At 39.8% G+C, this 27,999-nt stretch overlaps 3 protein-coding genes across 5 annotated transcripts; 2 read left to right on the top strand and 1 right to left on the bottom strand.

The window, feature by feature from the left end:
- The first annotated feature begins 32 nt into the window (after positions 1-32).
- mfsd13al (major facilitator superfamily domain containing 13a-like) lies at positions 33-13,010 on the top strand. 2 transcript variants are annotated; one of them, XM_049561919.1, is made up of 7 exons: positions 33-538; positions 2,320-2,634; positions 2,733-3,161; positions 3,356-3,510; positions 3,628-3,711; positions 3,920-4,063; positions 12,839-13,010. In XM_049561919.1, exons 1-7 carry the CDS (start codon positions 371-373, stop codon positions 12,930-12,932), a joined length of 1,389 nt encoding a protein of 462 aa, XP_049417876.1. In that variant the 5' UTR covers positions 33-370; the 3' UTR covers positions 12,933-13,010. The 2 variants fall into 2 exon arrangements, with proteins under 2 accessions (XP_049417876.1, XP_049417875.1); XM_049561918.1 differs by lacking the exon at positions 12,839-13,010 and adding an exon at positions 6,572-9,347.
- si:ch211-139g16.8 (immunoglobulin superfamily member 6) lies at positions 9,484-11,970 on the bottom strand. Of its 2 annotated transcripts, none has more exons than XM_049561920.1 (6): positions 11,858-11,970; positions 11,337-11,657; positions 11,150-11,247; positions 10,990-11,031; positions 10,632-10,742; positions 9,484-10,501 (listed from the first exon to the last, which is right to left on the bottom strand). In XM_049561920.1, the coding sequence occupies exons 1-6, from the start codon at positions 11,952-11,954 to the stop codon at positions 10,448-10,450; spliced, it is 723 nt and encodes a 240-aa protein (XP_049417877.1). In that variant the 5' UTR covers positions 11,955-11,970; the 3' UTR covers positions 9,484-10,447. The 2 variants fall into 2 exon arrangements, with proteins under 2 accessions (XP_049417877.1, XP_049417878.1); XM_049561921.1 differs by having other exon boundaries at positions 11,358-11,657.
- Positions 13,011-19,476: 6,466 nt separating the features above from the next.
- LOC125879809 (ER lumen protein-retaining receptor 2) lies at positions 19,477-27,443 on the top strand. The gene is made up of 5 exons (XM_049561896.1): positions 19,477-19,746; positions 22,665-22,765; positions 22,869-23,027; positions 23,114-23,366; positions 26,089-27,443. The coding sequence occupies exons 1-5, from the start codon at positions 19,656-19,658 to the stop codon at positions 26,121-26,123; spliced, it is 639 nt and encodes a 212-aa protein (XP_049417853.1). The 5' UTR covers positions 19,477-19,655; the 3' UTR covers positions 26,124-27,443.
- The last annotated feature ends 556 nt before the right edge of the window (positions 27,444-27,999 follow it).

Raw genomic sequence — 27,999 nt, 5'->3', positions numbered from 1 at the left:
CCCCGCCCTGTTCCGCGTAGCCGGCACAGAAATCGGGTTTGACAGGTTTCCAGTTAAATTTTTTGATACCCCACAGCTTCAATGAACATTCACAAAGTGTCCTAACCTGAAGTGACATCGTGACATGCGGACATCGTGAAAATGAGACAGCTGGAACAAGGACAAGCTAAATACTGACCGCTTTCTTTGTTCTGGAGTGCTGACAACTTCACTAGCAATACTTTTAGCAATGCCAAACAACAACAGCGTTACATAGTTATTCCAAGCCAGGATATTGCCGCACTCCAGCTAGTTATACCTAGCTACGTTACCAAGTTAACATCAACTTCGTTGTTACCTGAGCTGCCTGGAGAAACTTGCCCCAGGAAGGATGAGTGTAGTCCGACACCTGAGGACCTTAAGGTTGGACTGGGCGGCTGTGTCATATGCCATGACCACACTGGGAGCCAGCATGATAAACAACATATTCAGCTTCTACTATGTCAAACTATTTCTCAATAAGTACAAGATATCAGAGGGAGCATTCCACCAATCACAGGTGAGTACGTTTCCTTGACTTAGTGCTGTTCTTTGCATGCAGATGTATGTCAGTATACAGCCCCAGTTGCAAATCCTTTCTGACCTATTTTCAATTGAATACAATGCAAAGACAAGATATTTGATGCTCACACTGATAGACTGCATTGTTTTTTTGTAAACACACACTCGGTCTGAATTTGATGCCCGCAGCATGTTCCAAAAAAGTTGGGACTGGGAGACGCAAAAGAACATACCACAGGTATACAGGTTTGGTAACAGATTTAAGCATGATTTTGGGGTATGAAAGGGGCATCCTCGAAAGGCTCAGCTGTCCACAAGTGAATAACTGCATGGGCAAATAGTCAGACAGTTTAAAAACAATGTTTTTCAATGCACAATTGCATAGAATTTAGGATTTCACCACCTGCAATCCAGAATACCATCAAAAGATTCAGAGAATCCGAGGGGCAAGGATGAAAACTAATATTAAATGCATGTGACCTTTGACTTCTCATGCAGCACTGCTTTAAAAACCAACATGATTGTCTAAAGGATATTACAACATGGGCTGGACTCAGCCTTAGAGATAGGGTGAGGAGCTTGGACATCCGGGGGGAGCTCAGAGTAGAGCCGCTGCTCCTTCGCGTCGATAGGGGTCAGTTGAGGTGGTTCAGGCATCTGATCAGGATGCGTCCTGGGCGCCTCCTGTTGGAGGTTTTTCAGGCATGTTCCACTGGTAGGAGGCCCTGGAGCAGACCCAGAACATGCTGGAGGGATTACATATCTCATCTGGCCTGGGAACGCCTTGGGATCCCCCAGGAAGAGCTGGAAAGCGTTGCTGGGGAGAGGGTACATCTGGGGTGCTTTGCTTGGCCTGCAGCCTCCGTGACCTGGCCCCGGATAAGCGGATGAAAATGGATGGATGGCTGTGCTAGGGAACACTTTGGAAAACCATTATCAGTCTATGCAATTCATCGCTGCATCTACAGATGCAAAGTGAAAGCCATACATCAATAACATCCAGTGACGCTGCTGACTTCTCTAGGCCCAAGCTCATCTGAGGTGCACTAACACAAAGTGGAAAAGTGTGCACGTTTCAAATTGTTTCTGGAAATCATGGACGTCACGTCCTCTGGGTTTAAGTGGAAAAGGGCCATCCAGATTGTTAATAGCGCAAAGTTAAAAAGCCAACATCTGTGATGGTATGGCGGTATATTCGCTGTTGTAACATGTGCCTAATGTACGTTGGCATCATGTTGCTGCATGGAACAAGCGGGGACGTCCCTGAAAAAGATGTTGTCTGGATGTCAACATCTGCTGCTCAAAAACCCGTATGTGCCTTTTAACATTCATGGGGCCTTCACAGATGTGCAAGTTACCCATGGCCAGTGTGTGTGGTGCATTACAGAGCACAAAATATGACAACAGAGACCCCGGACTGTTGCGCAAATAAAGTTGTATTTAAAGCGAGTATGGGGGAAATAAAATCAAAAATTACTCAGTTCCCAAACACTTACTGAGTATTGTTAAAAGTAAAGGTGATGTAACACAGTGGGAAACATGCCCCTATCACAACTTTTTTTTAAGGTGTTGCAGGCATCAAATTCAGAAAACCTTGAGATACTCAATCTTCATGTTAATCAAAGAAAAGCAGCACATCTTCACATTTTAGAAGCTAGAATGCATATTTGGATGACAAATTAGTTAAATGAATAATCAGTGTTTCTGTCGATTGTTTCATCAATGAACCCTTCTCAGCATTATTTAAAACAGTTTCAGTGAATCACACTGTCTCCACAGGTGGTGTACATGGTGTGGAATGCAGTCAATGACCCTCTCTTCGGCTACCTGCAAGATAACTCCAAGGTGCCCTGCTGCTCTCAGCGACGTCTCTCCATCCTGTATGGTGCTCCCTTCTACTCACTGGCTTTTCTTCTAGCTTGGTTCCCATGGCGGACGTACGCCCCCGGCGACTGGCTGAGTGGCTTACACTTGGCTGTGACACTTTGTGCTTTTGACGGCATGCTGACTTTTGTGCTGCTGGCACAATGTTCGTTGTTTGCAGAGATTTCTGGCCAACATCAGAGCCGACTAAGGCTTATAAAGTACAACCAGGTAAACACCAAACACTTCTGCCATCTGTCTTCTGTGTGCCCCTAAGCCAAAAGGGGAACTCTCTGACTATCTAATATCCCCTCCCTTTTATTCCCCAGGTGGCTTCTCTCATTGGCTCCTCCAGCGTCCTCTTCTGTGGTGTCCTGTCCAAAAACATGGAGGACTTTGCGTCTTTCCAAGCCTTCACAGTGCTGATTGCCGTCCTGAGCTGTGGCTGCATGCTCTACACGGGCTTCCACAGTGAGAGCCGCTTTGATAGCAAAGTGTCTGAATCGGAGGAGATGGAGTCTTCTGATCAGACCTCCCATCAGTCAGCATTTTCCTTCTCCACTTTAAAAACTTTGGTTTGGCAAATTCTCAGCAACAGGGACTTCCAGCTGTTCGTGTGCATGAACTTCTTCCAGGTTTTCATGTTACACTTCTTTAATAATTTTACAATGATATTTGCTGAGCACCTGATTCCTCCAGATGTGCTTCCGTCGCTCGCCAAGAGCGTCATGTACGGAGCGGGATTCATCTGTCCACAGGTATTTTCCCTCAGTGGCGTTCTTTTGTCCTGACTGTTACTTACAACACAGCTCATTAATACAGTGCTTTCTTGCAGTCCACTCTCAAACTCACTCAGATTTCAGAGCTCTGCACAAGCACCTGAACGCACCTCCAACATACCAATGCTTCTTTATATTTATGCCTTGTTCCTGACCCCTTGTCTCCATCCCAGCTGTTAGTGTTGAGCTGTCAGAGACTACTCCATGATCTTGGCTACTACAGGATCATACTTTACACTTTCTACATAGAGGCTGGAATGGCGGCTGTCATGCTCGCACTCGGTCCTCAGCACCACTATGTCCTGGCATTTTTCCTCACCGTTAACATGTAAGAGGTTAAAAGACATTTGATCCAACATCCTTTCACTTTAACACTATACAGTAACACCATCTTGATTGGATTATACATGCTCTCTCTCTCTCTCTCTCTGTATCTCCTATGCAGGGTCCTAACCCAAGCTACCTTCAGTCTTTTTAGCTTGCCTGTGGCTGACATCATTGACACAGACCTGCAGAAGTACAAGCGCAGGTAAAACAAATACGATTATCAGCACATTTCCACTAATTCTTTCCATCCAAATTTACAGCACATCACCTGGTGTGTTTGCACTTTGATGCAGCATTGTCTTTAAACCTGAAAAAGGGAATTTGTAACCAGTGCTAAATGCACAGCTGTATTTATTTGACTGGTGATATAATATTGTGTCATGTTTTCTTCTTTATCCCCCCTTCCACAGTTCCCCTCTCTCCTCAATGGTCTTTGGGACGAATGCTCTGTTCACTAAGCCGGCTCAGTCTCTGGCCCCCATGATAGTGGTTAATATCCTCAACCAGTTTGGATATGAACAGCTGAAGGAAGCGGGGAAGTATTCAGATCCAAGGTAAAGAGAGTTTCCTGCTTCTTCTTCACTAAACGGTCAAGTGTTGAACCATGTTGCATTGCCATGTTTTTACAGTAGCAAGTAGGTGAGCACACATTAGCAGGTGCAGGGCTAGTGGACCGTCTGCAACATACAGAACAAACAGCCTTTGAGAAGCACTGGTATGTAACATGAAACTCCCGGTCCGTTCGTTTTGGAGAGGAAGAGACATCTACGGATAGTTTGCCTCTGGGTAAAAACCTCCTGAACAAAGAATACTGAAGGAATTAAATCCTTCTAAATCTTTTAAACTGTTCCTTTATAGGTCAAAACTTGAGCCGAACCAAAAAGTCTGACCAAACGAAAGAACCACACATATGAAAACACATTTTTCTAACTCTTCACCTTACCTTTCATCCACTTTGGTTGACCCTTGGGTCTGCATACTTCATAAATGGTTTATACTTTATATTACTAACAATTATTTCCACGAGCATGCCTAAAGTGTTCAGTTTGATGTTGTTCCCTCTACACAGCCCTTAGTTTCAATTCATGCCACTACAGTATGAAAAAAACTTTAAGTGAATAAATTTGTGATGGGTGGAAAGCAACTTTTCAGGTCAGTCTTAAGAGAAGAGTCAGGTGCCAGTATGAACACAGTAACAGGGTTTCGCTTGCTGTAACTATTCTTCCTGTTCATACTTCCAAGAGATCCCTCTCTAGTGCATTTCCAATGTAAGTGATAGGAAACAAAATCCACAGTTCTTTCTATATGTGCTAAAATACGTCACCAAGTTGACTTTGACTTCGTAAGTTATCCATATTATTTGACTAACTCAAATCTCATAAAAACTTCTGATTAATTTAGGAATATATTTTGGCACAGCAGGAAGACTGTGGATTTTGGAGCTAAGTTAGGAATTCATTTCTTCACAGCCAGCATGAACAGGGAATAATCACAGCAAGCAGAAACTGTTTCACTGTACAAATGGGCATCTTGCCATTTTATTTTACAACAGGCTTTAAGAAATGTATCTATCCCATAAAGGGAAACGTTAAGTATTTTTTAACCTGGACCCTATTTTCTTATATTTTTGTGTCTAAGTGACAAAAAATGGGAACAACATTTCTTTTACGTTGGTCCAGTATTGAGAGAGAGAGCTGCAGCTGGCAGCAGGGAAACAGGCTAAAAGTGTTTGTTGTTATCACTGACAGGCTCAGATTATTATTATTTTAAGTGCCTGACAACAATATGGAAAGGATCCTTACAGAAACAGACCTTTTTGTTAAAGAGTGCGATCCTTTATGTTTAGCCAGAGGCCTAAAACCACTGTTCTCAAACCCACCAGACTCCATTTAAATAAACACTAATTTTAGCTTGTATCGAGTCAGCATATTTTCACATTTACATCACACTCACAACTGGGTGAAATACAGGTTTCAACCAAACCAGAGTTGCTAATTGTTGGGAAAGTGGAAAGACGTAGAAATATGTCTTTGTTGAGTTTCATTTTGTTTTTGTCGCTTTTGAATGAAGCGTGCCCTGCAGTGATAAATTTGCTATTTAATTTAATGGAGTTTGGTGGGTTCGGTGATACTGATTTCTGGGCTGTTTTTGGTCAACAGAAAGGATCTCACTCTTTAACAAAAAATTACCTCTTGAATGATCCTTTCCATAATGTTGTCAGACACTTCGAGTGACAATCTGAGCCTGTCAGTGGCAAAAACAAGCACTTGTAGTAGACTTAAATTGATGGTACATAAATGCCTGACGTGGTTACAGCAGCCTTTTTCGCCACAGCTCTCTCCCTCAATACTGGACCGATTTCAAAAATTGTTCCCGTCAGTCATGTAGACACAAAAACATGTGACAGTGGGGTCCAGGTTGAAAAACACCAAAGTTATGGGAACCAACTTAGACTATGCTTTTGAAAATGAACAGTAGCAATGTACTGTAAGTGTGCAGAACCACTACTGTGCACCATTTTAAGTTAATTAATCTCAATAGTTTCAAGTCATAACTGCTGAGATCCCTGTGATTACAGCTGGTAGCTGTTTTATTGTAGTTATTACTCATACACTATATTACGATCAGCATTTGGATCCAAGAAGAACTACCACAATGTCATAGTGATGACTTCAGCTTTAACTACTGTATGTAAACGTTTAATGCTCAGAAACCGTTTCTTTTCCCCATCATGTTTATCTACGAATGAATAAATGTCAGTGATTTAGAGGTGGCCTTTCATTTTAAAGGTCATTGGTAATAAAGTTTCATAAACTCTGAGCTTTGGAGTCAGATAGTTATATTACATTAGCACAAGTGTGATAAACAACAACTGGAATGGTTAAAAAAAGCTAAAAGAAGGTCTTTGCTTAAAAACATTGAGAAACACATCACGTCTGCCTAACATGCTCAGATTGTAACGTATACTGTATCATTGTTACCTCATTTAGCAACCGGTCAAATGGTGATGCCTCAATCACTGTAGCCATAAACAAATCTATTTCATACCTCCTTGTTTACAGTGCCTTGGAGAGCCTCCACAGTGTCATGTTCTACTTGGTGTGCCTGGTGCCCCTGTGTGTCGCTGGTCTGAAAGCCCTCGCTTGGAGGCCTTTTTCCATACGCAACAGTCACACAGTGGACACGAAGTACATTGACGGCTAACTGCAGTATTTCCAGCAGTCGAAGGAAACTGGTTCTTCAGATGGGATTTGGGGAACTTCTTTTTTTTGCAAAGTGTGAGATTATGTTGAAAATAATGAGTACATTTTTGTATGTTTGAAGGAAATAATAATCTGTATAAAGAGTACAGAATCTGTCCTGTCACACACTTCCTGGATAACTGGATCTGACATAGCAGGGATCATGTCTTACATTCCTTGAAATCCTCTTCTTAAACAAAATCCCAGCGTGTGTTACATGTCAGACACTTTGTCCAGTCACTAACCTCAGCAGCTAATTAGCAGGAACATCCTGTGTGACGGCTGTCCTCAGAGGGCGCGTGGAAAATCATTCGAAGCTGCTCTTGTTTAAACATCAAAGCTGAATGTAAATTAGAGAGCTGACACAGAAGTTGTCGTGCTGCATCCTGAAACAGTCAAGCGAAACAAAGGTGACACATCCTGGCAGTGGGAATTAAGAGTGGGTGTCTTTTATTAATTATAACAGTAACATCCAATTAAAGAAATAGCTGTGGCAGCTAAAGGGCAGAGCTCTTGAACCAAAACAGAAGCTGAACTTAATTAAATGACTGTCACTATCACACCATATGGTGTCAGCAAGCTAGGTACAAGATGTAGAATATTACTTGGACTTTTTAATCAACGTTTGTAGCAATATGTAGCTGCTGGAGATGTGGATCAGGGCCCCGTTTCAAAAATATACCTCTTGAGCACTGCTTACTGCATCACACGTCACAAATGAGTGTCACTCAAAAACTGAAGATACCTTTGCGAGTCCTACAGCACTCTTGTTGGGTCACGTATGTGTCGCAAGTGTGGTGTTTGTGTTGATACGTGATCATGTCAAAATGAGCGAGTGGACATTATCTCATACTGCAAGCTACTAATTCAATGAAATTGGCCTCGCGTTGGTTGAGTGACACCTGCTGTTGCCAGTGCACAGTCTAATTTCATCATCACATCTTTGCTGTAATGACAAAATGTGGCTTTAGCTCAAGCCATACTCCAGAGTACACTAAGTCACATTCTGTGTGGCCTTATGCTTTTGTTTTACTGCAAATTTTAACCTCTACTTGAGTAACATTAAAGGGATACTTCGTTGATTTTCAACCAGCCTTGTATCACAACAACAACGTGGGTAGGTTCAATTACACATATATATGTAATTGAACCTAATCTAAACATTGCCCAGTCTCTCTCAAACTCAGACCAAACTCCGATCAAATGGTAAAACTCGGCATTTATCATTCATTCTCTAACTGCTTACCCTGTTAGGGGCCGCGGGGGGGCTGGAGCCTATCCCTGCTGACATTGGGTGAGAGGCAGGGTACACCCTGGACAGGACGTCAGACTATCGCAGGGCTGACACATAGAGACAGACAACCATTCACACCTATGGACACTTTAGAGTCACCAATTAACCTGCATGTCTTTGAACTGTGGGAGGAAACCGGAGTACCCAGAGAAAACACACGCTGACACTGCGTTGCCTATTTCTCGCCTAAAATGTTCTAGAAACATGTTTTAGCTTACTGTTTAACTGTAATTCCAGATTTGCGTCATCTACAAGTGGGAGTGTTTATTAGTCTGGTGCGGCGCAGTGCCTTCTGGTAGTTGTAGGTTTTCTACCGCCTGAGCAAAGGTGAATGCCACAGTGCTTTTCTTTGTTTTCTCCTGTCATGTAGCACAAATTTCAAAAGCATTTACGTCTTTCTGATGCATTTTATGAAAAGACAATCTTTCCAGTGGCGAAATACTTCTTTAAAGGCCCTCTTTAAATTATCTATAGTGCATGGTAGAAGTGCATTTAGGGCGTGTCCAGCTACATTTTTGCTAGTTAAACAGCACACAATCTGAGTGAAGGCTGCAAGTACATTTGCTACTTACACAGTGTGAGCACTGGCCATGAAAATGACTGCGTCACTCTGAAACTGGCGCTGAACAGTTGCACTGTGTGTAGCTTTTCACTGGATGTAACATAGGATCTCAAATGTTTTGAGTCAACTTCATTGGCTTACAATCTCAAAGTGATAGTTCCGATTTTTTAAAGTGGGGTTTTATGGGGTACTTATACATACACAGTATATTAAATACAGTAGATGCCGGCAGGAGTCTGACATGGAAGTTAAGCAGTCTGCTGAGGAGGGGTCAAAAATCAATCAAAAATCAGCATCAGTCAAGCCAGACTCCATTGAGAAAAACAGTGATTTAACATTGATGAACACAGGAGCTGCTGATCTACCGTTGCCTCAGTCAGTTATTTTGTTTGTTGGATTGTGTGACTTCAGCATTTAAAAGGTTTAGTTCAGACTCACCAAAGTCACACAATAACGCAAACTAACTAACTGATGGAGGCAGCGGTAGACCAGCAGCTTCTGTGTTCAGTGAGCTAAAATGACTGTTTTTGTCAATGGAGTCTGGTGGCGTTGACGAGAGCATAGATGGACTGAAGCTGTTAATGGCTTTTCCTGACAAAAAAGCAAAGCACTGAAAATACTCTCAACATAGTGTACACTTAAACTGACAATGATTTTTTTGTCTTCTTTTTTAAGGTTGGACTTAATTTAGGTGGGCAAAAATGCGTTCTGTGGCTGACCCTTCTATATCAGACTCCAGCCTGCTTCCCCACTTCAAAAAATCCAAACTATCCCTTTAAAGTTACAGTAGACAGAAACAAAACAGGAGGCAGAAAGGGAATAATTCACACAGACTCTGAACTAAGGATGTTTGAGTGAATGGTATAAGCCCAAAACTTGATATCACAGCTTTTAATGTGTAAAGAAATGCACACAGTACATGTAAACATCCACTTTGACTTTGTGTATGAGTAAATTCTAATGTTAGCTGGCGGGATTATTGCTGTGGGAATTACAGCGAACAGATATTCATGGGGGTCATTGTACAGAATATAACCTAGCCTAATGCCTTAATGTAAAGTTTTATTGTCAGCTGATGATGATTTTTCAGAACAAAAACCACTCCAGCACCAAAAATACAACCTTTCCTTGCTTGATGTGACTTTGTCTACTATATGTATTTGTGTATTATTAGTTACTTGTAATGTGCCTCTCTTGTCATTACTTTTTTTTTTTTTTTGTAGAAAAACATGTGTTTGTATATACCTATGCCCAGAATGTTGATACAAGTTTGTGCTTTCCTTATTTTTTGAGTAAAGTCTTGCTTAATAATGAGATGATTTTGACATGGTATTATCAAGATATTACCTTGAATCCTCTCCAGAGAACTGACACTGTCCTCAAAGAAGCCTTATTTGCACTCTTGCACACTTCTGATTTCCACTTTCACTTCTGAATGACATGACCTTTGTATTGAAAATGTGAATCACGTGTGCTGCTTTTTACTCTCTATTCCTGAAAGTACAGCGCACGTTATTTTTCTATCACTCTGCTTTTATGGGAGACATTAAATTGATGAATTAAAATGGTTTGACTCAGCTACATTTTTCTGTCTGTCTTCTCCGTGTAAACACTGTCCTGGTTTTGAAATGGTTGAAGATGCTCACATATTAATAACAATCAACAGAACATAAATAAAACTAGTGAGCAAGTGAGTGAGCGAGCACACAACTAACTTGCAGCCCTTTATGATTTGCTCATGTCAACAGCGTCCTTCATCAGGGGTTACATGGCCGTGGAACTTCCTCTTAGTCCAAATGATGGACCTCTGAGTCTGTCATTTAATATCCTTGAATGATACTTAGACGTTTTGATAGATGTCTTCAGCGGAGTTGTTGAACTCAGTTCTCGAAGCCTGCAACAAGATCAAACTCTGTATAAAAAATGAGGGTAAAACATGCTGTGAAACAAGCTATGCAGAAGTTTCCTGCTTACTCAATCTGTCTGTTGATAAATCTAACCATAGTGTGCTGCAACAGATTTACCTCAGCTTCAGGACGGTGTCTGCTGGCTGTTTTTTTGCCTCTGCCCAGCTTTCCCTTACTGTTCATTTCTTGCAGCACGTCACGGAATTGTACTGTTTTCATTGAGATTCTCTGTTTGGAAAGTTCAGGAGAAATTGGTTATTAAACAGAGATGTTCAATTCTTCTTCCTGTTTTTTTTTTCTTTTTAAGAAAGGTCAGACAACTGCTGCTTATCACTTGGGGTGTTGCAAGAGCCTTTTCTAGCTGATTTACAGAGCCCCTGGTTCCCGTTCCTCTTTTTGCTTCTGTTGGCTTTTCCCCATTTAGTAAACACATCAAACACAAACTATAAGAGAAAATCAGAAGGTTATCTACAACCTTGTCAGTGCTGTCCGTCTTTCCGCTCATCTTGCAGCCATACTGTAACAGAGAGGAGCAGATTTCACATCAGTGCATTATCAGTTTTCAGTTTTGCTTGCACGAACTCTGATAGATCTTAACACATTACATTTAAAATAAACACATCTAAGTAATTTACCTTCTTTAGTATAAGTGTCACTATTACCAAGGTGTAAATGGCCAAGAGGACAAACGACAACCACAGAACAATGTCCTTCGGCATTGTTTTATCTTGTCCTGAAAACAAAAGAAAAAAAGGTCTCTCCTGATTATCTTAATCAACACATCCAAACAGCTGTGCCTCACATTTAAAATCAGACTCTTACCCCTCACTACAAGAGTCGTACCGTTCCCCACATGCTGGGCACCAGATGCTGAGCTTCCACTTGATGCTGCAGCACAGTAGTAGATCCCGCTGTCGTTAACTTGAAGCGATTTAATGTGTAAAGATGCTTTGTTTAAGATGTACTTGGCAGGGTTGGTGAGGTTGAGACAAAAATGTTCGTTTGTCTTGAATACGAACCACTCATAATGAAAGCCATCGGCTAGACAATGTGATCTGACGGTGCAATGAAGATCAGCACTATGTCCTGTTTTCTTCCAGATCACCTTGTCCGGCTGTGACAAGCAGCATTTTTCCATGCTCTCTGAAATGAATAGACAAAAAAATGTAAAAGGTAGGCTGTAACATTCAGTGTCTTCCAGCCCAAAATATTTCACAGAGACCACAGAGCTATTGTTGGACCAAAGCTGTGGTGCCTTATATTCTTATTGCTTATGTGGAACAATGAACTTCTTCAAAACACAGGACGAATCTACATATAAAGACATAACAAAGACATCTTACCTATTACAGGCAGGCAGGAGAGCAGGAGAGAACACCAAAACACCCGGTCCATGTCTGAGTTTTGACAACGTGTGAATGATCTCATTATTCCTCGCATGAGGCTGTCTAAATGGGTGACAACATGGGAAGTGGGTGTACTGCACTTCCTCAAGACTTAGTTCCTACTTATTTTTCTGTATTTTGCCGCTAAATGGTAATACTATGGATTTTCAAAAGCATGAGACATTTCAGTGTGTTTTTAGTAACATGACACAATAAGTGTAAATATATGAAACGCTTAAAAGTTATGAATAAAGGTCAAAATGCGGAGAGATTTGTGTCATTGTCATCGGGAAACCACAAGTAGCTTCATCATCAGCCTGTTATTGCCTAATATGAATAACATTTTCTGTGAGAAGCAGCAGGACGTTTACCATCATCTCTGTGCATATAGGCAATGGAGCAATATAGGAAAGGAGGAAAATGTCTGATGTGTGGTTAGTAATACTCAGAAATAATAATTTGACTGAGAGATAAACAAGGTGAAATCATGTTGAACATACTGGGACAAAATATTGTATTCAGTGAGATGTGGTTTGATATATGTGTCATGGCCACATGACAAACCTGCATTGTGCACACACTCAGCCTGATGAAGGTCTTAAATGTAGATTTTGACACAGGAGGAGCCCTCTTTAAAGAGATGGCCTTCAGATTGGGTTACTAATGGAAAAGCCACGTTAAAGGTCCCAAATCTATTTCAGGTTCACACTTGGGTTCATATTTTGGGTTTATATTAAAACGTGTTTAAATACTTAAAAGTTCAAAAAACATTTTTTCCCCTGGTACTGTCTACCTGCATATACCTGTATTCACTCTTTCTCTGAAACGCTCCGTTTCAGTGCCTGTCTCTTTAAGAACCCCTCAAAATAGCCTGGTCTACTCTGATTGGTCAGTTTTTCTTAATCTTCCTCTCTGTGTCTGCATTTTCTGTCTTTATAGACCTTTCAAGAGTACCTTGCTGCAGTCAAGATGGCCGACAAGGCGCCGCCATACATCCAATCCATGCCGGAAGTCACAACCGGAAGTTGGTTAATCGCCGCTCGATCCCGAAAATATGACCGAGCTAAAACAAAAATAAAAACTTAAAAAAACACGTACGTTTACACATAAAATAATTTTATGCATTTTGTGCAGTTACATGTTTATCGTAATGGTATAAGTGACTAGTTAATTGTCTCGCCACGACTTTATAGGCTACTGTAAAACTCAGAAGTTAGTTAAAAGCCTACAATAATATCACTAAGTTATAATGCTAACGTTTCATGGATTTAACTTTAATATCAACGTTATGAATACGAATGTAAATATTATGTTTGTGTGGTGGTGGCCACACACATGCACACACACACACACACACACACACACACACACACACACATTCACAATAGGACTGAAGAATAACTAAAGTTAAATAAACTGAATTCTCAGATTAAATAAACTGAGATTTAATAAAAAATGAGAATTTACACAACCAAATAAACAGCACTTTCAGATTAGGCTGCAGTTGCAACATGCACACATGGTCACAACAAATGTCATACTTACTTTCACATTAGCATATGGTTAACATTAATTTATGTTAACAGTAAAAAAGAAAGCACTGTAAATCATTGGTGGTACAGTGTAAGGGTTGTACTGCCCAGACATTATGCATTAATCATATGATCCTTCCTTTATCTCCTGGATCACAGATTACCTGAGAGGAAGTGCACAGTATGTCAGGTTGGGGAACTGTGCTTCTGGAACATTAATGAGCAGCACGGGGGCTCAACAGGAGACTGTCCTGGCTCCATTCCTGTTCACACTGGACACAGCACACTTCAAATACAACTCTGAGTCCTGCCACATCCAGAAATACTCGGACGACACTGCCATTGTGGCATGTATCAGGAATGGGCAGGAATCTGAATACAGAGAACTGATAAAAGCCTTCAGTGACTGGAGTCACAAGAACTGTCTCCTACTGAACACCTCAAAGACCAAGGAAATGATTATAGATTTCTGCGGGTCCAAGCCCCCTCTTCAGCCAGTGAATACCTGTGGGATGGACATCAAGGTGGTGCCAAGTCATAAGTATCTAGGTGTACACCTGGATAATAATTTGGACTGGTCCCTACACATAGACGCTCTCTACAAAAAAGGGCAGAGCCACCTCTTTTCTTAAGGAAGCTCAGATCTCTTGACATCTGTAGTAAGATGCTGCAGATGTTTTATCAGTCTGTGGTGGCAAGTGTGTTGTTTTATGCTGCAGTCTGCTGGGGAGGAAGGAAAATTGTTGTAGATTCATGGTGTATTAATCTGCCTCTGCTACAAATATCATTCAAACACTGTGCAGACACAGCTCCCCACACCCCGTTTGTTCAAAGGCACAGAAGAGCAGCTTAGAGAAATGACTTCAATCCTGCTGGTTGTATTTTCATCCACCAGGGATCTTCAGGGATGAGCGGGGACATCATGGACAACACAATGGCGCCAGACATTTGTTACTGCAACAGAACAGGTATTTCCTGGGTCTAGAGATGTGTTCATTATCCAGTTTAGCTATTAAATGAATGCAATAATTATATTTTCCTATTGTCAGTCTTCTGTTAATTCTATTTTATTTCTGGAATCCAATAAAACACAATATTACACTATCATACTGGCAATAATAACTTCACTTGGAGTTCTCTTTTTTGTAAACAACGTCTTTACTGAGTTCAATCATGTCACAGCAGCTCAAGCTGTACAGATAGGAAGGAGAAAGTGACAGTAGGATACTTATAAAATTAAGCTAAAAATCAGAACATTTGTATATACATATCAGAATCAAAGATATACAAATATAACAAATATAAAATATTAAGTACTAAATGGGCAGGGCTATACACACAAGACTACTTACAGTATATACACCTTTCACTTGTATATATATATGGGAGAGATATGGATATATGTGCAGGATAATTGTGTACAGAGTTGTACAATACACACATGGTGTGTAACATTAAGAATAAAAATACTAAGCAATGTACATACTAAGCCATGTAAGCAATGTAAACTATGTTTACATTTACGTATTGCACAGAATATTAGCAGCGAGATTTTACAGTGCGATACACAGTGGAATAAATATTGCATAGAGATAAAAAAAAACAGTGTAAACATACAGTATTGCACGAGGTAGGGAAGTAGAGTTATACAACAGACATAACAGTGCTACATTAAGTCGTGCACATGTGTAGAAATGTTTGCAGGCTGCAAGTATACCTGATGAAGGTCGTTCAGACCGAAACGTCATTTATTCAATAAATCAAGACAAAGCGAGACAGTGTGCGGGAGTCTCCCTAATTGTTCTTCGAGTTGAATTTTCCTCCGACGCACCTGTCACACACTCAGGTGTGCACAGATTTTTTTTTTTTTTTGATGTTTTGATGAACATACCCTTGAAATGCACTGCATTTGCCTCATGATTCGCCAAGTGCCTCTGGATGACACTTTCGTTTTTGGTAGTCAATCTGGGGCAGAGAGGACACGCAAACACAGATGGCGACACGGTTGTGCACTTCAGCCTGTTTCAATTATAGAAGGGTGCATCTGGAAGAAAAGAATATATCAGAATCAGAATCAGAATCAAAATACTTTACTGATCCCGGGGAAATTGTTAGTGTTACAGTTGCTCTATTCAACAAAGACTGTAGTATAATATCTAACATAGAGAAATATAAAATGTACAACTATCTTTACAATACAATAGAATATATGCAACAATATATACAGCAGTGGCACACATACTAGTGTAAAAAAACAAAGTGTCGCCATGGTGACATGATTGAAGGATGGATGAGGATGAGGAGGGATAATAATAATAGCATGTGAAAACTCCTTTGGCAAATAACACGGCCTGAGTCCAACAGCCAACAGTTCTATGTCCGGGCAACAGATATGTTCCTTGATGGTAATAATAATGTGACCAGGATCACAACTATATATATATATATATATATATATATATATATATATATATATATATTTTGCACCCTGAGGTATTTTATTTGTATATAGTATGTAAATATAGAAACTGTGTAAATATGTGGGTCTGCCAATAATTTATTCTTTTTTTTGTAAAGGGTCCTAACAGTCCTACAGTAGTGCCAGGGGCAAGGTATGAGAATGCCTCCTTATTATCAACCATTGTTTGCATGTCTGTAGCCTGAGATTTAACACGTGCTCTGTTAAATTTACAGGGAAAGTGCTGATTGCCGTTTACGGCCTACTATTATATTTGGATTTTGTTTTTAGTAGTTGGAGTACATGGCTAACTTATAACTCTGTTTTTTTTGTTGTAGTGCTGCAGCTGGTGTTGGCCTTTGGTCACAGGAGCAGCTGGTGCAGTGGGAGTTCACCTGTCGATTTGTGGTGTTATCCTTGCTGGTTTGCTGTGGCACTGGTATTAATTTGGGTGTGTTTCTGTTGGGGTAAAGAGGGTTTATTTTGTTTTCTAGTTTTGGCATTTAATTATTTCTTGTTTTGTTCACATATAGTATACTGCCAGTGCACCAGCCTGCTGACCGGTGTGCCACCACCACCTGCAGCGAAATATTTGACTTTTTTTTTTTAACTTTTTTAAATTGATGTTAGCGACCCTCCACCATAATAAAACAGCCTGTTACGGCATTTTGACCCACACTGACTGTTTGTATCTATTTATACACACACATACATATATATGTGAGAAATAAATATGCGCGCGTGTGTGTATAGGGTAATACACACACCAAAAACGCTGAAAAAATTGCCATACGACTTTGCGTACTTTCTTTGGCTAAACTAACGTTAGCCCAGACCATCGAGTCAAGCGGAGAAACAGCCTTTACGAGACATGACACTCTAATTCTTCGATGCATCGCATTTGTAAATAGCACGAATTACATCTTAGAAACCATACCACACTCGTTGGGTGATAATTAAAAGATTATTTTTCTTACCGTTCTCTCGTTCTCTGAACACAACCCGCTAATCAGTATGGCCACGGAATAAGCAAAAAATTACACGAAGAAGAAACTTCCGCTTGGGACTTTCCAACTTTCCGGTATAGACTAGATATATGGCGGCGCCCTAGTCGGCCATCTTGACTGCAGTTGGGTCCCTCTCAGACCTTTTTACTGGCATTGCACTGCTAGGAAACAGCTTGGGTCCATATTTACTTCCTGTCAGCTGATGTCATTCATACATGATCCATATTTTCCCACCGTATTTTAAATTAAAGTTCCAGTGCTATAAAATACAGCCTTTCATATTCATATAAAATTACTGCATTGATACAGCACAAAGATAGAGAAGACATTTTTAAATAGGAATTGTGCAAAGTCTTCTTTCAGCATTGGCAGTATAAAAACAAAACTGGGGAGTGCAGCAAAATGCCGCCAGAATTTTTTGTCAATTATATATCAAAAGCCTTCAGTCTGGTGTACTTTGACAGCCAAATTAAGAGGCTACATCTATAAAGAACTACACACATCATATTAGATTAATCCTATCTTATCATGTTTCTCTTCCCACTTAATACTAAAGCGTAATTGCCTTTCACCAAACTTTGTTTGTGGGTATTTATAATTATGTTTGAACCACTTATTCTTTAGCAGGAAGTACTTCTCTTCATCTGTCAGTTGTCAGTTATATTAATTTTTATATCAATAAAAAAAACAAATCCGTGTTACTAAATTCTTACATTTTTACATGTATCTCACCATAGCAAGTTGGAAGTTGATATCTTCTGCCATATATGAAGAGGAGGGGAGACTCTCTGGAATCTGGCAATATAAGAACCATGATGCTGGGACATTCTGTCACTTCACAGCTGTCCAAAACATGTGGTTTGTGCCAGGCGGACATGATTGCCAGTATTTTTTCATTATTGCAAGAAATTCCATTGACTCATTCACAAGTCAAAAATGTGTTTCATTTGAAATAAACATGCAATATTTACATCTAAGATAATAGAAAAATAGTCAACCAAGTGCAATGATGTCCTCCAAGATAATATTTGCCACTTTGCAGTAAAAAAAAAAAATTCTGGACGTTTTCTTGTCGACATGATCTTGACTTACTTCTCTGTGCTCTGTGCTGCTCTTTGACCTGACCTGAACGTTTTTTGTTGTTGTTTTTCAGTTTCAGTTATATATTGGGGGGACATGTCCCCCTCAATGTATATGGTGACTACGGCCCTGTCACGCATGCATAATTAGGCTGCAGTTGTCTGGGTGCTCAAAGGTGAAGTGGCTGGTCTTGTCATACAAAGTTTGATTGAGTGACAACTGGAGAATATGGAGATATTTGCATCTTGAAAGCCGGACTACAAATGTGGATAGACAGGGAGAAACACACGCAAGCCTAAGACGTGGTAAGATAGGATATTCCTCACTATATGAAGTGACTGATAACAAGATCTGTATAATGGATTGTAAAGAAATTCGTCAAGTTTTTATTTTGTAGACAATTGATCTGTATTTATAGCGTGATGGGATGACAGCACAGTGATGTGTGTGGTATCCTCGGAAAGCTCTGGTCCTGCACTTTCATATGTGTGGCATTTCTGTGCGACCCTGTGAGTAATCTATCTAAGAATAATGTGTGTGCAAAGCTGTATGAAAGCTGCGTCGCTCAAACAAGAGTACCAGAATTTTCTTTTTTTAAATAATTGCTATTATAGAGAAGAGAGAGTCACTCAATCACCTTCCATCGGTCCTCCCACGTACTTTCACCGCACAAATGAAATGGTTTATTTTTATTTTCATTTTATTCATTCATTTAGGTCTGGAAAAAATACCGAGGTCATGACCTCGGTGTCCTCAATGGTAGTTACGGCCTTGAACAGGACTTAGCAGCAGCTAGTAGCAAGAGGGAAACGCAAACCTGACAGACACTGTAAAGATGAGCAACAAATAGTAATTTGTACAAAACTGAGTATATTAATTGCAATAAATATAAAATTAGACCATTATTTAAAATAAAAATTACAAACGCACAAGCTCAAACACTGTATCATCCACAGAAATAAGTTATTATCTTTATATACTATTTTTTAATGGTATTTTACTCTTCTCCACTTCTTTTTAGAATAATATGCATGTTTTATTTCCGTTGCATTTGCTGTATTTGACAGCGTTAAATCCTAGTCGCTTTCCAGATTAATATTGTACATACAAAATTAGTAATTAAGATATGATCCAGCGATAAAGTACAGATAATAGTTTTGGATTAAACCACCCAACAGTGTGTAAAGATGTTTTGATTAGCTTCCCCTCAACCAGCTTCAACACTAAACAGCTGATTACATGTTAGTGTATCAGGAATAACAACCCCAGTTATAAACACGTCATCCATCACAGTACACAGGGTCATTAAATACAGTTCAGATATCAAAACTGTAGTCAAGCGTTGGTCCCACCCAAGGTAATGTGTCCCTGATCATTCACACAGGGCTCCCTCCAGTCTTCCAGTCCAGCTTCATGTGGGCGGGTCTTCTCTCACTGTCGGTCAGATTTTAGTCCAATCAGAATCTGCCTCTCTGTGTTGTCACGCCCCCTTCCACGTCGACCTGCACTCTCGCCATATTTTCAATCGTGTGAAACCCGCAGCCCGGTTTGCTCCCAACTTGGGTGAGAGAAGACGCTTTCACACAAGACAGCATTAAGTGTGAAACGATCTGGTCCAAAGGATAAAGGCACATCTGCGTTAGCTTCCTAGCTAGTGTCTGCTAACTCACTCTGCAGCCATGAACATCTTCAGACTGACAGGGGACCTCTCTCATCTGGCTGCTATCATCATCCTGCTACTCAAAATATGGAAAAGCAGGTCGTGTGCAGGTGAGCCATAGCGATAATTCCTATCACACATGCAACAGTGTTATTTTCCTTGTGTTACAGATTAACTTTACGTTTCTTTAAGTGGCTAACGTGGTCGTTTTGGCGTTGTCTCCTCACTCACCCAGCAAGGTCCGAGCTAGCTAGCGTTAGCCACATGCTAACGCTTCCCACCCATTCATTTGAGTATTGGCGTCAGCAGTGAATGGGGTAACTGCTGATAAGAACTACAAGCCACTGTATGCACCTCCATCACTTTTAGAGGCAGCCTACTCTAAATTTACTGAACATTTACAGTTAAATATTGAAGTTAGTGGCAACAATGTCGGATCATAGCAAGCCACTACCTAACTTTGTAGGGATATGTAGTGTGGGTTAGTTAACTGACATATTAGCTTAACTACGGGTTCGGGAGGGGAGTTAGGTGCTTTCTGCTTAGTAGATTAATAAGCAAATTGACACGTCAGTTTTTTGGTTTCACCGGTTGGTTTTGCTTTCTGTACACATCACCCATCCATTTACTCCTGCTCGACTAGTTTGAGGTTTGGTGCTCGATTTTTTTGGTCTGGCTTCTGACGTGGCGTTCTAGAAGGCGCTACGGAAGTAGCTTCAGTAGTTTGTGTTACCTTGTCTTTCCTGCTCCTGAGTCTGTATTGTCGTTGAATATGTTTTATTTTTTAATATTAAACCACTGTTAAACCACCGCACAGATAACTGTGACCTCTGGTGAGCAGTCAGGAGGACACAGTGGTGAATCCTGCTTTGGTGATGTGAGTGTAGGTTCAAAGTTAATGGAGGTTATGTCAGGTTACAACTAAGAGCTGGTAATGTTTGATTAAGGTTAACATGATAAGAAACGTCCAAGGTATATCTATATCTATATGTAAAGTTTACAGTGTTTATTTTACAGAGAAAGTTATGTTTGTATTTCTTTAGGCTAAAATCACCACTTACCTGTGGGGTAAAAAAAGGAAACACTTAACAATTTACACACACACACACACACACACACACACACACATATATATATATATATATATATATATATATATATATATAAAATTGGGACAAATCATGTTATATATATTTTTTTAAAAAAAAAAGGACTTTACAGGTATTATCAATACACTAATTTAATTTCTGGGGTGAAACATTGATTTTTTTTAAAGGATTTATATGCATGAAATAAATTATGATTTGATAATGATAATGCTTTGTAAAATATTTTGATCTGCTTTCTTTTTTTGTAACTTCTAAACTTCATCTGAGCCAGAAAGCAGCATTGTCCTCGACGATAACTCACGACCTTTGGCAATTAAAAACTGTGTTAAAAGCCTTTAAAACCCTCTTCAAAACTAACGTTCTGTACTGATAACATTGGTGTAAAGATGTAGTGCTATAATCATTTCTATTTTCAAATATATTTTTTGTCATGTTATATAAAAAAAACCCATCCTGTTCTAACTTATCAATACACTAATTTCATTTCTGGGGTGAAATAATATTTTTTACGAGTTTTATAGAATGAAAAAAAATATGGAATAAAAATGATTTATTAAATATTTTTGATCTGATCTCACTTTTTTTCAGCTTAACCTTAAAGAATATTTTTTGGCCACTTAAAGATGTGTCCCAGATTTTTGTCAACTCCATCAGATTTCTACAAAAACATCATTTAATCAGGCATTAAAGTGACTCCTGACTCCTGTCTCACGTCCTAGGTTTCAAAAAAAGTCAGAATGCTGCTCAAGTACTTGTAACCCTTCTATTTTTTTTTTATTAATTCATTAAATAATATTGCTAGTATTGAGTGTGTCTCAACCATAACTCCAGGGTCAACTCCATAGCCCTTTTACATCAAAACTAAATAAGGCACATGGTTTAAAAATGTGTATTTTGATTAGCATTAAGATAAGTCTCAGTAACTTTAAAAAATTAAATGGCTCCTCACTGCAACTGCTGTGAAAATAAACTTTTCTCGCAACTGAGGCGAGATCCCTTTTCTCAGACAGATGTGCAGTAGATGTCATGTGCACAAATCAGACCAACAAAAATATATGATACATAGAACAGACAGAAAATAGAAATAACAACAGTAGAACTGACAATATTAGGTAAATAAAGAGCACACATGCAACAAAGTACTCACACACAGCAGAGACAAAACTGAAGGATATTATTCACATAGAGGGAGGAAGATGCGAACAGAGAGGATGAAGCAGTTATTGCAGACAATGAGTGATGAGCAGGTATAAAGAAAGATGGAGAAAACACTATCTGAGTGTTCAGCTTATCCTTTGCATGAACAAGGCTGAGGGTTCATTTTGGACAGGTTGCCTGGCTGTCACAGAGCTGACATAAACAGACAGGGAATGGTTCACTCAGAGTAAGACTCACCTCTAACCTGCATGACTTTAGACTGTGTGAAGTGTGACTTTGCAAGGTAAAAATGGTAATGTTTAGGTGTGGTGTAGGTCAGGGAAAGATGTGGGAGGGATGTCCTATCTCTGCCTGAAAAGAAACCTGTACAACCTTCTTGTTTTCCCATGATGCCCTGTCATGTCTGATGTACTGTTTAAGTTCAGAAACACAAATCCACGCACTTGAGATGCTCTTATGCCTGTCAGCCTGAGAGGTCATCTGTCATTTTCACAAAGATTGAATTGATTTAAAAGAAAAAAAACACTGACCTGGAATTTTATTATTCTTGCCTATAGAAACAAGTCCAAAAGGACTGAGAATGCTGATTTCCCAAAAAAGTAGTTACCATGTTTCCACCAGTAGATGTCACTGCATAACACGGAAGTGCATTAATGATTCATGTTTTATCCAGACAGCTTGTGAAGCTCTTCTAAATGTGCAGATGGCTCAATCTCATAAAATATATCAAATAATGAATCTGCTTCATGTTTCTGTTAAAGGAATCTCCGGAAAGAGCCAAATCCTGTTTGCTATAGTGTTTACCACACGCTACTTGGATCTGCTCACCTCCTTCATCTCCCTCTATAACACATGCATGAAGGTAAGAAACCAGAACATCTTCGTTCTGACCAGCAGCTTTTTGCACAAGTCCCCTATTCCTCCTGAGTGCCTTCAATGACGAGCTGCTCTGTGCTGTTTATCAGGTGATCTACATCGGTTGTGCGTATGCCACAGTGTACCTGATCTACGTTAAGTTCAGGGCCACCTACGATGGCAACCATGACAGTTTCAGAGTCGAGTTCCTGGTCGTTCCCGTCGGGGGTCTGGCTGTTCTCATCAACCATGACTTCTCTCTGGTGGAGGTGGGTTCATCTTCCTGTATTACCACTATGATGTGTTCCTGTCTAATCTTGCTTTAGTATGAACATGTAAGTGTATCTGTCATCAGATCCTGTGGACATTCTCGATCTACCTGGAGTCGGTGGCGATCCTGCCTCAGCTCTTCATGATCAGCAAGACTGGCGAGGCGGAGACGATCACCACCCACTACCTGTTCTGCCTGGGCCTGTATCGGGCCCTCTATCTCTTCAACTGGATCTGGCGTTTCTACTTTGAAGGCTTCTTTGATATGATCGCCATTGTGGCCGGTTTGGTCCAGACCGTCCTCTACTGTGACTTCTTCTACCTTTATGTCACCAAAGGTGGGTTTCCTACTGGTATCGTCCTTTATGGAATGAGGAAATAAGAGTAATTGTCAGGCAGTACTTGGGGGAATTAAACTATTTTTTTTTACTGTGTATGGACATTTGTAGCTGTAGCTAGTAGTTTCTTAAAGTAATTTCTTAAAGAGTACTTGAATATAAAACTTGTGCCTTTATGTGTGTTGAAAAAGTTTATACTTGATGTAATCACTCTTTCAGTCGTCATGGGCCCTGAGGCAATCCCTTCCTAGAATAATGTTGATGTAAGAGAGCCACACTTCTTGTTTCCTGCTAAACCTTTTTCTAAAGTTCAGTTGAAGCTAATAGGAGGCATAAGCAGACTGAATTTCCTGAATCAAGTGTGTTTTTTTTTTACTGTAAGATTACCTCTCTGTATTACTGTCCCGCCACAGTAGCTTAGCTGGGAAACACACAAAGGGGATTTTGTGCCAAAAAGACTGTAAAGTTTGAAGTACGCACTTGATTCGCCTCACCCAATGCTGAATCTTCATTCATATTATCATCGGTTGAACTTCAAAATCCATTTTTCTCACTAAACCAGAGGGCTGCATTCACAAAAATTCAGAGAATACTATCAGAAAAAATTTATTGCAAGGAGTCCTTTTTAAAAGAAATTCTCAAAGAAACTCTGAGCAAGGAAGGGCAAGACCCAAGTCATGACTGCTGCAGTGTTATATTTTTGCAGTTGTGAAATATCATAATGTTGTGATAGCTTTCATTTTTGGCGTTAAAACCTTATTGCGTTGGTTGGGAGATGTGAATGTAGCTCAAATGAGTTTGACCACAAACATTATACCTGCGATCTGATCTGTAGTGTTTTATGAACTCACTGTGATTCGGCTTTAGGAGAATATTTCTCCTTCCTTTTCCTTTCATTTTCTCCTCTGTTTAAGAAACTCTTAAGCTTCCTAAAAGGTTTCCTCCTTACTCCAGTTACAACAGTTTTCATCTTGGGAGCTCTGCTAAGGGCGAAGATGCTTTGTGAATAACTTTTATCTTTAGTGGGATCTAGTCTCAACTGTAAGGGAAATTCTAAAAAATGTCATAATTCTAAGAGTTTTCTCAGAATTTCTTCACTAGATGCAACTCTTTGTACTGGAAAGCTTTTTGAATTCGGCCCCAGGACTGTGTTTTTTTTTTTTTTTTTTGCACTTGCACTTGGGATATCCTACGTGTTATCGCTATCTCATCCTTCTCTTGCTGGGACAGGGCACATGGTTAAAGAATTGAACTTGATGTAAGCCATTTTTTGATAGAACCCAATGTGAATATCACATGGCCAAAGAGTAACATAATTTTGATTTTTGATTTTTCTGAGCTTTTGCACCGCGAATAAAGGCATCGACCAATCATGTTGCACCCATACTTACGAGATTATAAAACAACACTACAGAGGCGCTATAGTCCAAACCAGAACGGCAGACTTCATTACTCTGCTCAAACTTGACAAACGCAGGGCAAACTACAACCACTCCTTCCATTTTTACCTTTCACAGTAAAAGCCCCAGACATATACTGTGTAACTACTTACCACAGAGAACTCAAATTAATGCAGAGCAGCTTACAGTAGCTCAGGCCAGTGATTCCCAACTGGTGGTTTGCAATCCAAAAGTGAGTCGCGTGTCCCTCTGAACGGACCGCCATTGACTCGCAAACAAAAAAATCACTTTATTTTTAAGTACAGTGAATTTCTGGCACAAAGCTTTTACTTTGAAGTGCTGTTTTCTGCTGTAGAGTGGGTGACTAATGGACAGCCACTTGACAGAGACAGCAAACTAGCTCAATGCGGGGAAAAATTATGGTATGACACTGAATGTATTTAACTGTGTAGACCTTGAACTAATGAGTAAAGAGAAATCTGAACCCCGTGGCTGAACCAGTTGGGAACCACTGGCTTAGGCCATACAAGGAGTTACTTCAGACAGACTGCCAGGTGCTGCTCTGGTCAACAGGAGCCTGGTAGTTGTCACAAACGATATCGTTGCATCAGTCTATTCAGTCAAAACCTTTTATCACACAAGCAAATTGGCGTCACTGCAGGTATGAATAGTTTTGATGCAAAATATTCACAGGAGAATATTTTACATTTTCGTGTTGTTCATTCATCACGCCAGTGTTTAAAGGCCTTAACTTGAAGCCTGTTAACGCTGCAGGAACCTTTTTAGGAACGTAGGAAACTTATCTGCATTTTCACCACAGAAACTAGAATCTAAGTTCAATTCCTCCTAAAGGCCCAGGAAATAACGAGTGACCACGAGAATGAATGTGCATAATAAACTGCAGATTGTATGATTTGGAGATGTTCTGGAGTTCGTTTTTCCACTTCTGCGCGACTATTTGCAGCCATTTAAATGTGACAGTACATTAGGGGCGAACAACGCATCTTTGTATTAATTTTTCTGTCTCAAACACGGCGTTGTTTTGATTCTGTCATCAGTCTAAATTGTCTAATCTTCACGGTTCTTTCATTCCTTGGGTTTTATAGTTCCTGGAAGTATTTCCTTGAAAAGGGCCTCTGGTTTGCAACCACTGGGGGTTACGTATGAGCACAAGTCAATAAATTTGTCTTTAAAAGCCCCTTGATAAAGAAACTCTGGCACTTCCAACCCATCAAAGTGGTGGAAATCATCTGTGGCAGCGTGAACATATATGGGCCCGATCATGGTTTCTGATTTGTACATCCTTCTATCTCACCCCGCAGTGTTGAAAGGCAAGAAGCTGAGCCTGCCTGCGTAAAACGCACAGAAGGAGACGACGACTCACAGCAGACTCAGGGGTGCGTGGAGATGACATCATGTAATCTCGTGACCTGCAGCAAAAGATGCCTGAGACAGAGAGCCAACTATCGGGGAAAAACACTAGTCTTCTTGATGATTGCTGATGGAACTGGTAAATGCCAACAAACACCAGAGCTGAACAAAAATCATACCAGGTCAACCTTTGGATTTCTGCGTTCAGCATCTTGCCTTAAACTTCTTTTCATTGCTGTTCAAATAGGAGAAAAGGCTTTTTTTTTTTCTACATGTGAGGTGTATACGCTTGTTTTTTTATTTTTTTATAATGTCACAAATAGGGTTGACTCTGAGAAGAACCTTGTTTGGCTTGGTAATGAAATGCACAATTGTACAGTCTTATTAAAGAGTGAGATAAAGAGGTTATGTATCTGAGTGCCTGATGAGGATTATGTCCACTTTCTCACAATTTTTTTTTTTTACTTTTGGATTTCTTTTTTGTCTGCATATACTGAATACATGTACCTTCTTAAGGAAATATTTAAAGATGCCAACAGCGAGCTTGATGCCAACACACACGCATTTTGTAAAAACATTGCTTTAAAAAATTGCTCAAAACAACATTTTAACTCTCGTCTATAAATCAGAACTTTTTTTGTAAGCAGAGCTCACAAGACAATTTGTAGTACCATCTTAAGGTTAAAAAGTAAATTAATGCCAGCAATCTCTTGGACATAGATGTCAGTATTTTTAAATGGTGGCTATCTCATTTGGAATTAAACCTTTTAATGTGTTTATTGATTTTTTTTTCATTAGCTTATTGTGCTAAAGAAAATAAAATGCATCCATTGTTCTACAGCTTTAATAATATAGATGTCACACAATCTCTCAGCAGTGATACATCACATTTTGGATATAGATAGAGCACAAATGTTATTTCTGAGCGTACTGCACCCCAGTAACAAACTCATGAACACCTTCCAGCGGTGATTTGTCAGTTATCTCAAGGTTGGAATCAGTAAAGTTGAGCAATAAGAAACGGCTGAATAATAATATTTGGCAGGAGAATCCTCCAGCACTTTGACTGGTTCTGACATTTCAATGTATGTCTGGAGTGTGAACAGTTAAACAGATTGGACATGGTGCTGGTCTATAATTGTGCAGGGGTGATGACGGTGTTAAATGGGTACATCTCTAGGAAAATCAAAGGCCTCTTGTTAACTTCAATTTTTTCAGATTAGTCATTCCTAAAGGATTATTTCAACTTTTTATGTCTTTTTTTGCATGATATCACCTCCATTAAAGATTTTATGAGGATCACCCACCAGTGTCGTTGTTTGATTATTAATATAATGCCAGATAAGAGGATCACCTTTTAGTTTTTCTTAGCGGTGACCAGCAGCTCTGTTGGTTGCTCGCTTGGTAGGTCCACAAAAATTTTCCCACCCTTTGGCAGTCACAGTTTTTTCTAGGAGCCTGAAACTTGGCATGAAGGTTAAGTGTGTGTGAAGACGTGGCTAAAAGGGCATAGCATGACTTCTAAATGGATTCAAAGACTTGAAAAAGATGAGCCAAAGGATAGCTGACTAACTGCTCATGCCAAATTGGGTGTTAAAACAAAGTTGGAGTCACATAACATGATCAAATTTTGTTGAAAGAGACACCATTTTGCCTTGTCCACTTTAATTGCTCATGGACTGGTTGTAGTAGGAAGTCATTATTTGACTAATGACAAATGCTTGTCAGGTTGTGTGAATGCATGTATATGGTCACAGCTATTGTGAATTTGCGCGAATTAAAAGTAAATTATGGAATGTTTGACCACTGGGTATCATTAAAAATTCACAATACCAGTACCAATACCATTACCCTTAAAGTGG

Source organism: Epinephelus fuscoguttatus, linkage group LG19, assembly GCF_011397635.1.
Source record: "Epinephelus fuscoguttatus linkage group LG19, E.fuscoguttatus.final_Chr_v1".
Taxonomy (NCBI): domain Eukaryota; kingdom Metazoa; phylum Chordata; class Actinopteri; order Perciformes; family Serranidae; genus Epinephelus; species Epinephelus fuscoguttatus.
The sequence above is the reverse complement of the archived record's forward strand: the minus strand, read 5'-3'. Positions and strand labels throughout refer to the sequence as shown.

Excerpts from the sequence above, each read along its gene's own strand:
- mfsd13al (XM_049561918.1), top strand. The coding sequence starts at position 371 with ATGAGTGTAGTCCGACACCTGAGGACCTTAAGGTTGGACTGGGCGGCT. Across the intron at positions 2,635-2,732 it reads GGCTTATAAAGTACAACCAG|GTGGCTTCTCTCATTGGCTC; the intron begins GTAAACACCAAA and ends TTTATTCCCCAG. Across the intron at positions 3,162-3,355 it reads CGGGATTCATCTGTCCACAG|CTGTTAGTGTTGAGCTGTCA; the intron begins GTATTTTCCCTC and ends TCTCCATCCCAG.
- si:ch211-139g16.8 (XM_049561920.1), bottom strand. The coding sequence starts at position 11,954 with ATGCGAGGAATAATGAGATCATTCACACGTTGTCAAAACTCAGACATG. Across the intron at positions 11,248-11,336 it reads TACGACTCTTGTAGTGAGGG|GACAAGATAAAACAATGCCG; the intron begins GTAAGAGTCTGA and ends TTTTGTTTTCAG. Across the intron at positions 10,743-10,989 it reads AGACGGACAGCACTGACAAG|AGAATCTCAATGAAAACAGT; the intron begins GTTGTAGATAAC and ends CTTTCCAAACAG.
- LOC125879809 (XM_049561896.1), top strand. The coding sequence starts at position 19,656 with ATGAACATCTTCAGACTGACAGGGGACCTCTCTCATCTGGCTGCTATC. Across the intron at positions 22,766-22,868 it reads TCTATAACACATGCATGAAG|GTGATCTACATCGGTTGTGC; the intron begins GTAAGAAACCAG and ends GCTGTTTATCAG. Across the intron at positions 23,028-23,113 it reads ATGACTTCTCTCTGGTGGAG|ATCCTGTGGACATTCTCGAT; the intron begins GTGGGTTCATCT and ends ATCTGTCATCAG.